This window comes from Rhamphochromis sp. 'chilingali' (assembly GCF_963969265.1).
Source record: "Rhamphochromis sp. 'chilingali' genome assembly, chromosome: 3".
NCBI lineage: Eukaryota > Metazoa > Chordata > Actinopteri > Cichliformes > Cichlidae > Rhamphochromis > Rhamphochromis sp. 'chilingali'.
Genome location: NC_137931.1, coordinates 39,640,486 through 39,656,826, shown reverse-complemented (window position 1 = coordinate 39,656,826; position 16,341 = coordinate 39,640,486). Strand labels below are relative to the sequence as shown.

Sequence of the window (16,341 nt, the reverse complement as noted above, 5' to 3'; positions counted from 1 at the left end):
CAGCCGCATTTCCATTAAAAAACAGTTGTTCAGAAAATGTTACCCTGCGTAACAGTGAAGCACAACGGTAAGTTCTCATCCGTCAGCTACGCTGCCTTTTGCCTGATGTGTGCCTGAGGAAAGGTCATAATTATGTTTTACTTCCATTTTCAGGATTTGAACCAGCCATCACTAACACTCAGACTATTAGTTGTGGAGCAGACAATAAGAGGGATGGAGGCACAGAGCTCATGGCCGAGGCTGTAATTGGAAAGTAACTGCTTTGATGTGAATTAACAAAGTGTCTCTGTTGTCATGAAGACTAAGACTTAAAGATGTTCCGAACAGGCCAATTTAAGGTCGCGTTCAAAAGTAATTGGCTTACCACTCAAATCAAAGTCTCAGGACAAGAAAGACATGTTTTATTTAGCCAGTTTTAGTGAAGATAGCAAGACTCTAATTGTGAATAGAGGATTGTCAGTCATTGTTATAACTTTTCTAAAAAAGTTGCAGCTGTAATTAGCATGACTCGCTTTGTTGTTTCAAAACCTAGGTTTCAATTTGTAGAGAGGCTACAGAGAGTTCAAATGTAGTTTAATGTATTACATAATTTATGACACAGTAACAGATTTAGCCAGTAAATCCTTTATTTTGAGCCCATAGAAATTATTTAAACAAAGTTAACAACATGAGTCTTTTTCTCTAAGTAGTCCACTTTTGCACATCCTCATTTTTATTTTTCTGATCATTTTTCTAATGCACATGCTTCCTCGTGTAAATTCTCCTAAAGGTTTTCAACATGACTTCCAGATTTAACGATTTTCTGAATTTCATAAAACAGAAATAATTGAATTGAATTTAGACAAGACAGGTTTAACAAAAATCAGTTCACCAAGAAATACGTTCAGGAATATCCTCAAGATATTCCGCTAACAACCAACAGCAGAATTCAATTTGGGCAATGAGAGTGAATCTCTTGCATTAATATTTAGTAGAATTGGAGACTCATCTTCTGCTCTAAAATCCTGATCCGGGCAGATTTTATTAGAACTGTGTCTGCAGTAAAAGTCTTTATCGTTACTTTTTGTTGGAATCATTTATCAGGTTTGCCGTAGGCTATGAATTAGTCATCTGTGCTGAACTGAGGTTATCTCATCTCTCTGGTCCTATGAGCAGGCCACTCCTCCTCAAAGTTTTCTGCATTAGCACTTTTAGAATTCAGTGATTTTCTCTGCTCACTCTCTTTTCATACCTTGAGGTTTTGATCGAGGAAAAGCAAAAAAGAATGGGAGAGAAATCACAAGAGAAAGTGAGGATTAGAGCACGTATTGTCAAATGTAAAACGGATCTGAATTTAAAAGAGTGACAGTATGTTTCAGTGTTGGCTCAGCGGGAGAGAAGTTTACCCCAGCGTGTATGTCATGTGCCTTATTCGGCTCAGAATATCTTGCAGAAAGCCAACACTAAAATAGAACTACATTTTGCACAACATTCAGTCTATGAACTCTGGCTGCACTCCGCATAGCTCCAGTCAATAATTGATTAGGTTTGAAAGACCGTTGTACTATAAGACTCTTTGTTATTGCGCTGTGACAGTAGTTATAGTCATCTCGCTGGTTTGTTGTCACCACTTTTGTTCATTCGAGGAAAGAGGTACAAAGGTAACACAAGGCTACAATTTTTGCTGCGTGAAGCAATAGATCATGCAGTGACTGTGTTCACCCCCTGCCCGTTTCCATGAAAGTGTGCAGACAGCAATGTCTTAAACATACTTACGTGTTCTGAGTTACGTCACTTACGCCTCAAGGTCAGTGTTTAATTACTTGAAGTGGCACAGAAAAAAAAGTGGCACAGAATTTTTGGCATCCTTCCCACTGTCGCCAAAGCACTTGCTCATAGCGGTTCATATGATTGTTGAGGTTTTCTCTGTTGTATTATTGTAGGGTCCACCTTACAATATAAAGCGCCTTGAGGCGACTGTTAGAGGTGGGCGGAACAATCCAAATATCAATAGTGTCGATACCAACTCTGGTATTGGTATCGGATCGATACTAGCCAAATAGGATCGATACTTTGTTTCAGTAAGTAGCCCACTGAATTGTGTTAAATTATAGATTTTGGGGGAATTAAACAATACACCTCAAACACGCACTATGAAACATGTCAAACAACAGAATTTGACCCAAAACGCTTTAGAGAAGTTGGAAGATGTGTTTTGTTGTGATAACTAAGTATTATAGAACGTAAAAATCAGAGTGAGTTAGTGGTGATGAGCCGTCTCTTAAGTCATCACACACTGTCTCCCGAACATAAGCTGCCTTTACAGGTTAAAAGTATCGGTACTGGTATCAGCACTTGGTTTACTTGGTATCGGATCGATACTAAAATCTGCAGTATCCCACAGCACTAGTGACTGATGTTGTGATGAACAAAATTGAATTACATTTTTTCTTATTTTTATACTGTGAAAAGATTCCTGAAAAGCTAGACAATTAGTCTTTCTTCTGTTACAATTTTATTTGGGCAATTTAAATTATGAGGGTGTATTCTGCTGGATCAGCTTTCTGTAGGTAGAAGTTGAAGTATAATCAAAGAAGAGCACTTTGTGTAATATATCTTTGAGAATGAAAACTTGTCAGATCCCGTACAGCAGTTTCTAATGCCTATTCTTTTTTTTTCTTTTTTTTAATCTCTACTATGTATCTACAGAATTACAAGTTAAATCTACAAGGAGCATTTAAAATGTTGCACGACTCTGTCTGTAAAATGCAAAGAAACCTGATTTTTATCCTAGATGACTTCTCCTTTTAAGTTAAATCACTCTATGGTCCTGTTCTAACCAGTTGTGCTTGTTTTCCTGCAATGCATACTGGATGTCCTCTAGTGTCTAGAAGTGGTGGCCCTTTGATAAGTCTTGGGGAACCACATCTAATTAGTTGGCACCACAATTCAGGTGTTTCCGGTGAGTGTTGTCGCTCACATGGTTCAAGACATTACAGTAGAGCCTCAGTCTGGAGGATTACCTCAGAGTGCACAACCCTGTGAAGGTAAAAAGCAGAACCTGCTCTTGGTCACACTCCTGACTGATGTGCTTTCTTCCACCTTTTACTCCAGAAACAGCTGTTCTGTATTTGGGTCACAGTCAGCGATCAGGGTCTCTTAATGGGTCATGTCAAACTCACTCACATCTTCACGGAAAGCTTCATAACTCAAAAAGAAAGCTCAGTAGAGACACAGAAGAGGCCTCTTCTCTGTGCATGTTTGTCAAATTGCAAATGCAAATCTGAAAAACTTGCAAGGGTAATGATCAGAATCACCTTTACTTGTCTTAAAAGTCAGAATTTACTAAAAAAGTTGAAGAGAAATGTGCACTTGTTAGAATTTAAAGCAGGGTGTGTGATAAAGTGACAGTGAGATGGGACAGATTAAATGTTTTGGCCTGAGGCCTCTGCATCATTAAAGTGAATGAGGTGGTATCTTTTTCCGCACTGTTCATGTCAGTCTGATCATGGCCTTAAACTCCTGTCGTGAAGTTGGGCAGGGAAATTAATCATCACATAACGAGAATGAACATGCAGTTCTTGAGTTCTGATCGGTGTTGTGCTCCTGTTAATGTGTGTGCCTGTGTTAATGGTTGGATAATGTGTCCTCGTCCTAGGCTGAACCTGTGATTCTGGACCTGCGGGACTTGTTCCAGCTTATCTATGACATAAAGCAGAGAGAGGAGAAGGAGAAGAAGGCCCAAAAAGACAAGCAGTGTGAGCAGGCGGTGTACCAGGTACTCTTCTCAACTCTCTGGTATTTTTTTTTCTTTTAAACAATTTCCTTAATCATCTGCCATAAGTATGATGAGGTTCATGTGAGAGACTCTTGACAGATGAGTCAGGTAAGACTTAAAAAAACATCAAAGAGTAACATACGGAGCACCCACTTTCAGGTTTCATCAGTGGTACCATCTGCCCATTGTGCTTATTCACCTTCCTCTGTTCTGTCTTCTGTACGTCTCCTGTTTAATTTTCTCTTTATCTCTCTGTCTCGCTCGTTCTCTGATGATTGCCAAATGATTATCTGAATGCTGGGAAGCCGCTATGTCTCGCTGTGCTTTCCGCCTACTCTCTCTACTTCACCGGCTTAACTCTCCGCCTCTTCCCTCTCTTCTGTCTTCTCACCCCTGCTCCTCTCTCCTCCCCGTTTGATCTCTCCCTCTCTTTCCTGCTGCTGCCGCCGCTCATCCGCAGACAATACTGGAGGAGGATCTGGAGGACCCTGTCTACCAGGTAACTTCTTGACCAATCCCATTGCTGCTGTCACCTGCTGCATTTCTAGCCAGTCAGCTTGCTCCTCTGTGTGTGCACTGTGGGGAGACAGCTCCTGTTTGGGTAGATCTTCGTAATAAGCACAACACACGCTGTTTAGGGGTTTGCCGATGTATACAAAGAGACAGTAGGAAGCACTCATATCTGTGTGTTCGTGAGTCTGTAGCTGTGGGTGCATGATTAGCTGAGAGATGTGTTTGTTTTCTCAGTTGCTCTGGGTATTTATTACTGCTTAAAGCCTCCTCCGTGTGTCACTGGGATCTCTTCTTCAACTGCTTTTTAATGAGAACCTATTGACAATGCTGTTTGACTAATCACCTCTGCAGTTTTCTCTCAGTTTCTTTATCTTCCAATTTCCCTCCTGCTTCTTTTTCCCCCCTCTCTTTCCCGTGCTGCTGACGTTGTAGTACATTGTGTTTGAGGCGGGACACGAGCCCATCCGTGACCAATCAGAAGAGAGCATTTATCAGGTACTCACAAGCTCATCTTGTTTGCTTGTGTCTTATGTAGCTTTAAACTACAGTTACTGTGGTTAATCTGCTGACAGGGAGTTCCTAAAAGCGTTTAAGCTACAGAGATTTAATCACCTATTTACTGTCCAATCGGTACAAGCTGCATTACTCTTTAATGGGATAAATATACTGTGGCCTGCTCATAGAATTAATTGCCGTTTTTACACATGAAAACAGCAATTGTAGATACAGGAAATAAAGACTTTAAGAATCTGAGGCAAACAACCAGCCAACACTCTCCAGAGGGCCCTGATAGCTAAAGCTAGCTACTCCTGGGAGATGAGGCTTTCTCTGGGTGCACTCCTCAGAGATGTGGGTAGACCTCCGAGGGATAAAGAGGGGGAGGGTTGGGTGCGCGTGGAGGGGATGTGGAGGTTATTCCTGTTGTGTGTGTGGAAGGAAGACCCCTCCTCTTTTTCTCGCCTCCCCTCCCTCTTTTCCCAAGAAGATGAAAGAAAGCGGGGGAAAGAAAGATTAATCACCAGCCTCTCGTTTGATCTTTAAATAAAATGGATTGAAATAGAGGGAGCGCTGGCGCGTGCACAATCGTACGCAAACAAATACACGTACAAACAAACCCCCACACACACATCATGCGTAAAAAACGTGCGGCTCAGCCAGCCTCCAGCCACAGAGGAACTAATGTATGAATAAAGATGGCAGCTTCTGGAAATAAACATGTGAAAGAAGTAAACAAGGCATTGAAAGGAGGAGAAAGAATGGGACAGGCTGTGCTAGATAGATATCCACATTTTTCCTCTGTGCTATTTTTTGTTTTTCATTTACCACTCTGATTAGAGCACATCCAGCTGGGGAAGAATAAAACTTTGTTTCAGGCCTTGTGCCACTGTAGGAGAAATCAAACCATAGGAATCTCAGGATTCATACATATCAGCATTTTGCTATCGCTGCTCATTGTTTCTTCTCATTACACACAGACTCAGATCTATCTGACTGTGTGACATAGAAATATTACATGTCTCCATGTGTGTGACAATGTGAGTTATTACATGTCTGTGGATGTGATAAGCTGCCTTATCCATTCTTTATTAGAGAGAGAGAGAGACCATCGCCACAGGCTGATAGTCTTCTGATTAACCTAGTAAATGAGTTCTCACTCAAAAGATTTTAATTCTGATTATCCCTGCACACACACAAACACTTTACTAGTGATTGATATGATTCCAGGAGAGGCAGGTTACAGGGTTTTGTGTTGCCATCCAGTTTGTCGCAGTGCTGGAACAGTGATGAAGTGTAAAGTTTTATTGCTTAATTACTCCAGAGGTAACAGGCTCTCTTGGCTGTTCTCTGAATCTATTGGTCGATTGTATAGGTTCCCACCAGTCAGCAGAAGGAAGGGGTCTATGACGTCCCAAAGCGACACCCAGTGAGTGACCGTGTGTATGCCCGTGCCCGACCTCCCACCCCCCTCAGCCTGCCTCCCCCTCTCAGACAAACCTCTCAGCTGTCCCACGTGTTACTCAACGTGGAAAGCCTTTCTGCTTCAGCGCTCTCCCATCATGCGGTCATGTGGAAGCTCTAATTTCGCATTTTATTCTACTTCCTTTTAATATATCTCCCACACAGTGATCAGTATGTCTAATTTTCCCCTGAGAGGTTTGCTGGGATCCAGTGCCTCATGCAGTGTGCTGTGCTATTGTACTGCTTGTGCTGTAGTTATGGTGGCTGGTGCCGTTCTCCTCGTGCCCCGTGGTGCCTGCTCCTTATGGTTAACTGGGATAATGTGTGTGTTTGGATGTTTGTGTCATGTCAGCTTTCTCAGTGAAGCATGCTTGGCTGTGGTTTGGCCAGTCATGAAGCTTGCATGATGTTATCCCAGACTGCACTGATCACGTATTTTGTCACTGTTATATTTTCGTAAAAATGATGTTATTACGTCTGACTGTAAATGTGCATGACATCATATATTTAAAATATACTTGAGCTTTGTTGAGCAGTTTTTCACCCTGTCTGTGCCTTTTGAGTGAATGTTTGCAGTGGAAATCTGTATTCCTGTTTGCGTGTGTACATGCAAGCCTCTGTTCACACTGCCGGTAGTTATAATGAAAGATGACCTTGACCACTGTCAGGCTGTGCTATACCTCAGCTGCTCTTTATCTGCCCATAAAGATGGAAGTTATATTGCGGCCTGATTTAATCTACTAAAATCTTCACACTCACAATAATCAAGCTGTTGATCTGCTGGTGTGTGTTTTGGTTTATGAGTATTTGAGCTTATATTATTTGAACACACACTCCCATTTAGCTCTAATTATTTTGTAGAGCTCACCACCAGTGCCTGAAATCTCTTTGTGTATTCCACTGCTGTAATAGATTGCTAAACTGGACTCCTCAACGTCACTACTGGCAGTGACGATCTCACTCTATGAATTTTGGTAGTCTTGAAATCAGTCTCGCAGTTTTCTGGCTGTATATTATCCCCAGATTTAGTAAGAAGCTTACAGGCACTATAGTATTTCTGTTCTCTCCTCACCCAGCCCACAACACATGCTGTTATTTGGATTGCCTTTGTGTTGGCAGGTGTCTGAACGTGAACAAATCCAATATTTCTCTCTTGTTGTGCAACCAATTGGGCTAGTCAGTCCATTGTGGCTTAAATAAACCAGATTCAAGTCTTTTGTGCTTCCCAGTCAGTTGGAATGTGAGCATAGATCACAGAAATATAAATGGACCAGAGAATTTTTTTAAATTTCCTTTGTGGCAGACAACTTGTAGGGTAATTTGCAGATACTTTCATTTAAATTAAAAATAAAATCCGGGCATCAAAGGGTTAAAAAGTGCTGCTGCGCTGATCTCTCTGTGGATTAAATGTTTCGAGCATGTTGCTCTTCAGTCAGTAGTGTGACACCAGAAGTCAAACTCTAGCCATCTTATCATATTGTAAATATATGCACGCTCCTGATGTCCAAGTAAGGTTTATTTATATAGCACTTTTAAGACATTAAGGTGTTAAAAACACAGTCAAAATGAACACATCTGAATCAAGTAACACACACAAAAACATGACCCTGTCTGAATATGATTTTTTTAAAGGATACCACAGAGTTAAGGGTGCAAATTGAGAGAAGTAAGCTGTTCCACAGGTTTGGAGTTTACAGCTCTCATTAGTTTTCAGATGGGTACGTGGAATCACAAAAAGAGCTCTACCTGTGGATCTACAGATCCAGTTTGGTAAATATGGAGTTATTATGGTGAAAGGAATTTAAGGGAAATTTTATGGTTATATGAAGTGACAACTTGGTTTTCAGTGTTGCTAAAATAAAGTTGAAATAATGTGTAAACATAGACATTAGGATGTAATCTTCTTATTCTGCTGTCTATGGCAGAAATGTTGGTAGCTGAGTGACCAGACACAGCAGCAGGTTTGTTATTTGTAGTGGATTCAATATTTATTTTATTGACAATAGAAATTCACCGTCCTCTCAGAGGGACTGACAGTAGACAACAGTGCAACATGACATCGATGTACACAGTACACCTAGATGAAATGATCTCATCGGCTGAAATGTGACCTCCTGTCTAAAGCAGTCTCTTCTCTTGTTTAATCTGTCACCGTCTTAAATGATGGCAAATCAATAAAACACACACACGCACACATAAAGCGATTCCAATCTACTGAGCCCTTGACCCTCTGGGACCTGAGCGAGTCTGTTGAATCAACAGCAGCCCTCAACACCTTAGAGTTCACATGCAGAGGTCAGTGTATTTCCACCACACATCATGGCCAACTCAAACACTGTACTACCTTAATAGAATATGACTGTAGACTGCTTATAAAAGATGGACAAGTGATTACTTGGTGACTTATTAGTAAAACACAAGATTGCCGTTAATAAAACTGAAGTGCAGACTTTGTGCTGTTTGTATGTTAAGCACACAGAAAGGCATATTTTTTGTTAGGTAATTGCAGTTATTATGAAGGGGGAAATGAGTGATAGAAACCCGAAGTAGAAGGCTGTGAATGTGTTTATTCCAGTGTTAAAACTGGGTATTTTAACACTGGACTTTAAGGAGATTGACTCACTTTGGTATCAACCTGAATTTGAAAGTTGCAGAACTGCAGATATTGGCACTCATGCATTGGCTTCAGTAGCATGATCAGTGACATCATCACAAATATTTAGCTTGTTGTTGATTTTGTGGCATTTGGAACAAGTATTCCCAACAGGGAAGATGATGGAAAAACTATCCAATGGCAACACTCATAACACGGTTGATGGGCGTTTCTTCTCTGCCTTCTTTATTTATATATCACCAAACAACTGATACTGGCATACATATTGGTCGGGCTCTATAAATTACATTGTGTGTGTTTGTGTGTGTGGTGGCCTGTGAGACAGAAAGGGAGAAAAAGAGCTCTAAAAATTAGTTATTGTTATCCATTGTGTGTCCGGTTGTGTTATGAGTTTCGTTGTGTGTGTGTGTGGCTTTGCGTGTGGCAGGTCAGCAGGGTTTTTTTTTTGGTGCGTGCCAATGTGATCAGTCACACGGCAGGGGATCAGCAAGGTGGTGTTAATTAAAGGGGATGCATTAATTGTATGCAGAACACATGTGCACAGGTAATTACTGTTTCCCTAGAGACGGCTAATTGATAGGTGGCGGCAGTACTGATAAAGATAAAGGGCCAGGCAAAGAGATGGCGAGAGTGTATAATGGGCGCAGAGGGATAATTGGCAGGGCAAAAGAGAGAGAGGGTGGTCAGACTGGGAAAGTGAAGGAAGAAAGATGGAGAGAAATAGGCAGCAGCAGAGTGGAGCTTTAAGTGATGAACACAGCAGATCCTGCATGATTTAAAATATGCTCCACCCATCCAAAAAACATCAGATGGATTAAAATTTAGATTTTTAATAAAAATTAATATGGTTAGTATTGAGCAATCTGTTATTGTTCTTTTCACTGTCAACTATTGCTGGCCATATCTCATGCTTTCCTGCAACGAAAATAATACATTCACGATTGCTGTCATTCAGTGAATACTATAGCTCTGCCAGACCAATCTGACGTCATTTTTTAGTGCCAGTGTTGGTGAAAGGAACCGCAAAGCCCATCACTGTGCTGTAGCCTACAAAATGTAGTTGTTTTGTGCAATCAGATTGGAGTGCAAAATACATGGGAGTAGTGTGTTGGTATGACCCTTTCACATGTCTTATTTTCCCCGGCTATAGGTTTTTAATGGCAAATGGGCTTTTTCCAATTATGTACTCCCTCACTGTGCTCTCACATGAAGCATGTTAGTTAAACCAGCTCTGTTTTCTATGTCTGCCTGCTTGTCAGTCTCACACTGTGGTTCCTGACGCATGGGAGCAGGCTTTACAGAAACACAAATAGGGTTTAAACCCCAGCTCAGTGCTGTAGTTTAGACAAAAGGTAGGGATGATCTTTAAACCTCTTTAAATCTTCACTTGGTCTAAGTCAGACAAGAAGAACACTGTTCTGTGACTGCGTGTGTGTGTGTGTGTGTGTGTGTGTGTGTGTGTGTGTGCGCGTCCGTGCGTGCGTGTATGTGTGCATCACTAGAACACCTGCAATCCATCATGTTCCTCTCTTTAAAGAGACTCATTCCACCTCCCTCTGTCCTCCTCTTTCTCTCAGCGTGTATGAAAGATAACTAACATGTTTGTGTGCGAGAACATTTTCATCCCACCTGCCATCTAACTCTGGGGTTGTGATTGCAGAATGGACATAAAAGAAAACCCCACCACCACCATCACCATCATCAACATCATCATTCTCATGAACAACCCCTTCACCAAGAACAAACCGAACAGCAGCAGCAGTCGCAGTCACATATGATAGATTTAGACCTGGATATGGTGACTCAGGTAAGTTGTTACAGTATACTAACATGCACTTTGTAGTTCAAACTAATGCAATGTTCAAAGCTCTAAACAGGGAACATACTGTCCTGAGCGTTAGTTGCCGTGAACTACTCTTTAATCACGTCCTCAGATGATCTTTGGTGTTCGCATCCTCGACTGTACCTCCAACTCTGTTCTTCTGTACTCATAAGTGACCCCAACTCTTAACCTCTGTCATTTATGAATAAAACATGCAACCTTGTTGTTGCCATAGTAACCAGGTTCAGGCAGGAGTAAAGTCAAGAGCCGCATGGGTGCACCCATGCATTCATGCCGCCGTGGTGTCCATGTGTGAAAGAGGACAAGCCAATGGAATAGAGAGAAAAACTCTCACTTAGCTCAGAGCGGAGGTCCTTTAAGGGCGGAGTAGACGTAAAGGTCATAGTGTCTGTCAGAGAACTGGTGTGGGGGTCAGCAGGGTTAGCCGACAGCAGCGGTCATCGCGGCTCCGAGCACATTAATAAAGCATTCATAACACTATGATAATCACAGCAACCTGACCTCACCAACCCGCCGCCGCACACGTAAAGAATATTGAGCGAATGGAAACTGGACAGAAGGTCTATAAATATTCAACTTCCTGTGCTGTTTGAACACTCTCTGCAGTACATTTTCCCCGTGCATGTGGTTTCACATTAAAGAACATCAGCACGGGCTCTGTCATTGACGAATGATTCATTGATGAATGCCAGAGGAAATTTATTGTAAAGTTAGAAAAACTCTTAAAATGTGTTCTGTGAGTGGAAATCCTTTTATCAGTGCCTGTGAATGCACTATTTTGTCTATCTTGGATATCTGGCTTATCTTGTTGATTCCATTTTGTCTGCTTTGCTAAACTCTGCTGCAGCCGTAGTATATATTACAACTTCCTATCCCTCTTAGTAAAAAAAAAAGCCTTCTAGACTAATAATGTAAAACACCATGCTCACAGATCCATTTTCTGATATGTGTAAAAAGAACTTTGTGGTCTATGCGTGACCCAGGAGAGTGAACAAAAGGGAAGATATTCTAAGAACATTCATTATCTCTAAAGAATTTATCTGCATCCATGATTTATGCTAATCTCTGACCATGTGTTCAAGGCTTAAATTCCTTTATCAACTAAAAATAGACTATCCTTCACTTGCCACCAGCCTAAAGATATTAATAATGTGCAAAAAAAGAGGCAGATACTAAAGTGAAGGATCATGTGAAACTGTGAAAGGAAACAGAGTGGTACAGAACCAATCCGGATTGAATACAAAGGCTGCTGTCTCCGATAGTTATTCCCTCTGGGACATACCACATATCTTCCACAAGAAGGAAACATTAATGACTTGTCCAAAAGACGACGCTGCTACAATAATGATACTAGAGGGTGTGGTAGTCTGCTTTTAGATCCACTGATGGAAAGAATCTTTATCTGAAGCAGATGACAAAGATTGTGATAACTCCTGGTAGGTATGCCATCATAATCAATCATTTCATCTCATTATCCCATCTCTCCACACCCCTCTTTTACCTCTTCTGTTGCTGCCAAAGTCCTCAGGTAGGTAGCTCTAACATACCGAGCTAATGTCGCGTCGCATGCGGTGTATGATGCACGTTGCACTGGAATGTAGAGCGATTCAGAAATTGCATGTAGTCTAATATTCCCGCGATTGTGCCTGACTGCTATTATGCGCTTTCTCTAATTCTCAGAATATCAACCAATTAGAAATTTTTGGAGACATGTCTACGCCTCCTGACATCACCTCTCCATCTGTGAGTAGCCGTTATACATACACAGTCTGTGATTTACATCTTTTGAAATAATACCGGCATCTCCACTGAGTTGTCTCCTTTTCGTTGTCCGCCTGACCTCCAACCACAACCTGCACAGACTCCCGCCTCTCCAGCCAACACCCTGGACCCCTCACAGGGCTTGCAGCCTCCCACGGAACTGTTTGCTCCCTTCAATCCTGCGTCTGTGCCCTCAGGTAAGACCTTGTTTACGTTCTGCTTAAATACAAGGCTTCTAAAAGCCAGTGGGTAACAAGCTCAGCAGGAGAGACATGAAGGCAAACTGGAGACTAAGAAGATTCAGATGCAGGGGGCATCTGAAGAAGAGAAGAAAAGGGGTTGTGCTGAAATAAATATAGAGCGATGGAGTAGAAGCGAAACGTAGGCGAGAGAAAGAGGAGAAAAGGTGGCATTGGTTGTGTGTTGAATATGAAAAGCATTATTATCCCGCGGCCTCAGATGCTGCTGATTTACTTGTGGCTGAGCCAACTGTGTCAGACGGGGGAAAGTAATAAAACATGCCGCGATGATTGTAGTGAAGACTTCTTTGTGCACAGAGCTACTGTGTATTTAGAAATTGGTATAAAGGTTTTGCATCTCTTTATTCACTCCCCTCATCACCTCTGCTTGCCTCCTCTTTTCCGTTCTCTGTGCATGTGTCAGAGCAGCCAAGGTTAAATGTCAACTTTCTCCACTGTAGTTAGCAAGCAGAGACTAGAACCAGGAGACTAGTGAGTGTGAAATACGAAACAGCTTTTACTGATGAATCTGAGTGATTTTAATGAGTGTGTTGAGTTCTACCTTTTCATAATGACTCTGCCTCATTCTGGAGGTAATTATAATAGTTCACCATGACCACTGTTTGCTGCTACAGCTACACATGTTTCTTTTCCAAATATTTATTTATAAGTGACTTATGTATGTATGTATGTATATATATGTATATATTGTACTATTCTTAGTTAGCGTATTGTCTGTCTTGTCTTAATGTTGGTTTAAAATGGAGCACTGTAACAAAAAATAATTTCCCCCAGGGATCAATAAAGTATTCTGATTCTGATTCTGATTAAGAGACACTGCATTAGCCGCGGGCAAAAGTAGGGCAGCACTCTCTGGTGATGCATGTGCAGGTTTGTGTGTGGAAAAGCAGGCTATGCACTGTGGATATTCGAATCACTTTCTCTTTTGTCTTCTTTTCTTACTCTTTTAAAATGGCGCAGAAAAAAATGAAATAACTTATCTCAATCCACTCACAACCAGGTTATGTGACGATGGGAGCAGTACCTCCTGGCCACTGGTCCCAGCAGGCTTTTGCTGCCCAGACTCCGCTGGCCTTCGGGGTCCAATCTCCTCTAGGCCCGGTAGCCCAGGTGCTGCCAGGTGGCCAGCCTCTCATCTGGGGCCAGGCCAACATCTTCCCTGCCACCCAGCAGCAGTGGGCAGCCATGGCAGCAGGAGCCTTCCCCCCCACAGCCTACCTCCCAGCCCAGCCTGTGGGCACCCTGCCCGCCGCCATGTTCCAGACTCTCACCCCCGTCACGACTGTGACTCCAGCCGGCGAGAGCCATTCGAGCACTGGAGCCAGCGCTTCAGCTCCTTCCCCTTCAGCATCTTCGAGTCCACAGCATGGGGAGAGGGGAAAGAAGATGGGAAAGGAGATGTTCAAGGTGGGGAACTGATGAATACAGAGACGATTTTTACAAATAGTCTTCATAGTCCCATTCAAAATAAAAACTAAATATTAGTTTTTGCTCCTTGAATAATTTATCACAGTTAATTTTCTAATTTAAGTATTTTTTTAGAGTTGCACTATGTCTGGGACCAGTTTTTAATTGCTTGGGTAAGTCTGAAACAAGCCTTAGGGTGCAAAGAGTCATAAAAGTGGGACATGTAAGTACAAATGGACAGTCATACATATTTGGGTTGTATTTGATCATTTTAGCTATGTTGAGCAAATTAGCCTCATTTAACCCTTTAAAGGCTTCCAAAAAATTACATTTTTGGAAATACATTTTGGTTCACATAGTTAGGCCACATACAAACACATCAAAAATGCACATTTTTTCGGATTCAACTAATCTGTAGTGAAAATACATACATATTCATATCAGAATTTTTCACTTGTAAAATCTCATCTATGAGAGAACATATTTCCCCAATCTGGTGGTGTTTTCATCAATAAAAAGGCTGCAAAACAGGCAGTGATTTGTATAGTAACCTGAAACAAAGGTCACTAATTGATTGTCCACACTTTCAATGTTAACCTTGCTGACCAGTCTCTGTCTTCCTTTAGGATTTTCAGCTGGCGAAGCCTCCGGCCATGCCTTCGAAGAAGGCTGATCAGCCCAGTTTAACAGGAACCTCAGAGGCGTTCAGCACTTACTTCAGCCGTGTGGGCACTGCCCAGGACACAGATGACTGTGATGACTTTGACATTTCTCAGATGAATCTGACACCAGTCACCTCCACAACACCATCCACCAACTCCCGTGAGCGCTCTCTCCGTGTCTGTCTGTGCTGTGTAACACGCTTTTTCTCTTATCACCATCCAGCGTGTAGTTACGCCTTAATTGTTCTGTCCTCCTCTGCAGCACCCACCCCAGCTCCCAGGCAGAGCTCTCCCTCAAAATCCTCAGCCTCTCACGTCAGTGACCCCCCCACCGACGCCACAGACCCCCCCACCGACGACTCGTTTGGCGAGGCAGAGGGCAGTCCCAGTCGCAGTGGAGAGGAAGATGCTGTAAGTGTGGTGTGGTTTGGTGTATGAGAAATTTTTGGAGTAAGCCAAGTGTGTGCGCCTTTTTAATAAGTCACTTCTTATGCTGCTATAACCTGCACAGCTTGTTGAGATCTGCTGATAAATAGCCTTTGTAGCCGTGTTGGCGGGCCAGGTAATCACTCTCGCTGATTAGGGGGCCGACGCTGTTGTGTCCTTTAGTGTGAGAGTGTGTGTTGGTGTTTGTGTCAATGCATATGAAAATGTGCACGTCCAGTGTGGGTTACTGTGGAAAAATGAGCAGTAGCATGCATGAGTATTGGGTTGAGTGTGTGCATGGTCAACACAGCGTTAAATTAGCTGGTGAAATTGTCAGAGACATCATTAAGCTGTTATTAATACCAGCAAGGTAGCATCCATACATCACTACTTCTATGTGGACAGACTCATCTGTGGTGAGATATAGGAAGCGTAGTGCCCCAATTCTTCTTCCAGGGGCAATTAATATTTATTTTACCTGTAGCACCTTAATCTGGGGCAGAAAAATGGGTGAAATTAAGGAGGAGTGAGAAGATGGAGAGAAAATAGAAAGATAAAACGAAAGAAAATGGGGGAAAGAAGGATAGAACGTCAGATTCTTAGGGAGTGCCTTTGACCAAAGTCCTTGTAGAATCTGTGACCTTCTAAGAAGCAAGACTTTTCTAGTTCTTTCCCTGCCATTTTCTTCCTGTCTTCCAATTACTCTTTTTTTTGTTTCTTTCAAGCTTGCTTCTCTCCTCCCTCTCGTCCTTCACTCCCCAGGCGTGAAACATTAGTTTTATGCCTCCAATCCAGCTATTATTGAAAAAATAGAGGACTTTCACACTGCTGAAAATGTCACCAGCCCTGAATAAGACACAGAAGCTTTGACCAACCCAAAGACATGTGCATTGGTGGCGGCACTGAGTGAGTGCGGCGAAAAGGTTACCCAAAAAAAAAAAAAAAAAAGCGAGAGGACTGGAAAGATGGAGCAAACGCAGAAAAACAACCTCCCACCCTTTTGTGGGTTGAGGTGCAAAAAGCAGAAGTGTTTTAGGAAAAAAAGCAGTGGATCAATAGAAGTAACTCCACAAAGGTTTTCATAACACACCACTGTAAATGAGTGCATGTTTACTGTTTGTGTGTATTTGCAAAGAAGT

At 42.1% G+C, this 16,341-nt stretch overlaps 1 protein-coding gene across 7 annotated transcripts in view; it reads left to right on the top strand.

Annotated features, from left to right (window-relative positions):
* dab1a (DAB adaptor protein 1a) overlaps positions 1–16,341 on the top strand; it is an 83,131-nt gene that overhangs the window by 61,803 nt on the left and 4,987 nt on the right. For 2 of the 7 annotated variants that reach the window (XM_080876796.1, XM_080876795.1), the window contains exons 6-15: positions 3,638–3,757; positions 4,218–4,256; positions 4,703–4,765; positions 6,141–6,194; positions 10,504–10,650; positions 12,367–12,429; positions 12,548–12,644; positions 13,708–14,114; positions 14,741–14,936; positions 15,039–15,187. In XM_080876796.1, coding sequence (XP_080732922.1) covers positions 3,638–3,757; positions 4,218–4,256; positions 4,703–4,765; positions 6,141–6,194; positions 10,504–10,650; positions 12,367–12,429; positions 12,548–12,644; positions 13,708–14,114; positions 14,741–14,936; positions 15,039–15,187 — 1,335 coding nt within the window. The remainder of the gene's footprint in view (positions 1–3,637; positions 3,758–4,217; positions 4,257–4,702; positions 4,766–6,140; positions 6,195–10,503; positions 10,651–12,366; positions 12,430–12,547; positions 12,645–13,707; positions 14,115–14,740; positions 14,937–15,038; positions 15,188–16,341) is intronic. The other 5 variants (XM_080876798.1, XM_080876797.1, XM_080876799.1 and 2 more) reach the window with 5 other exon arrangements.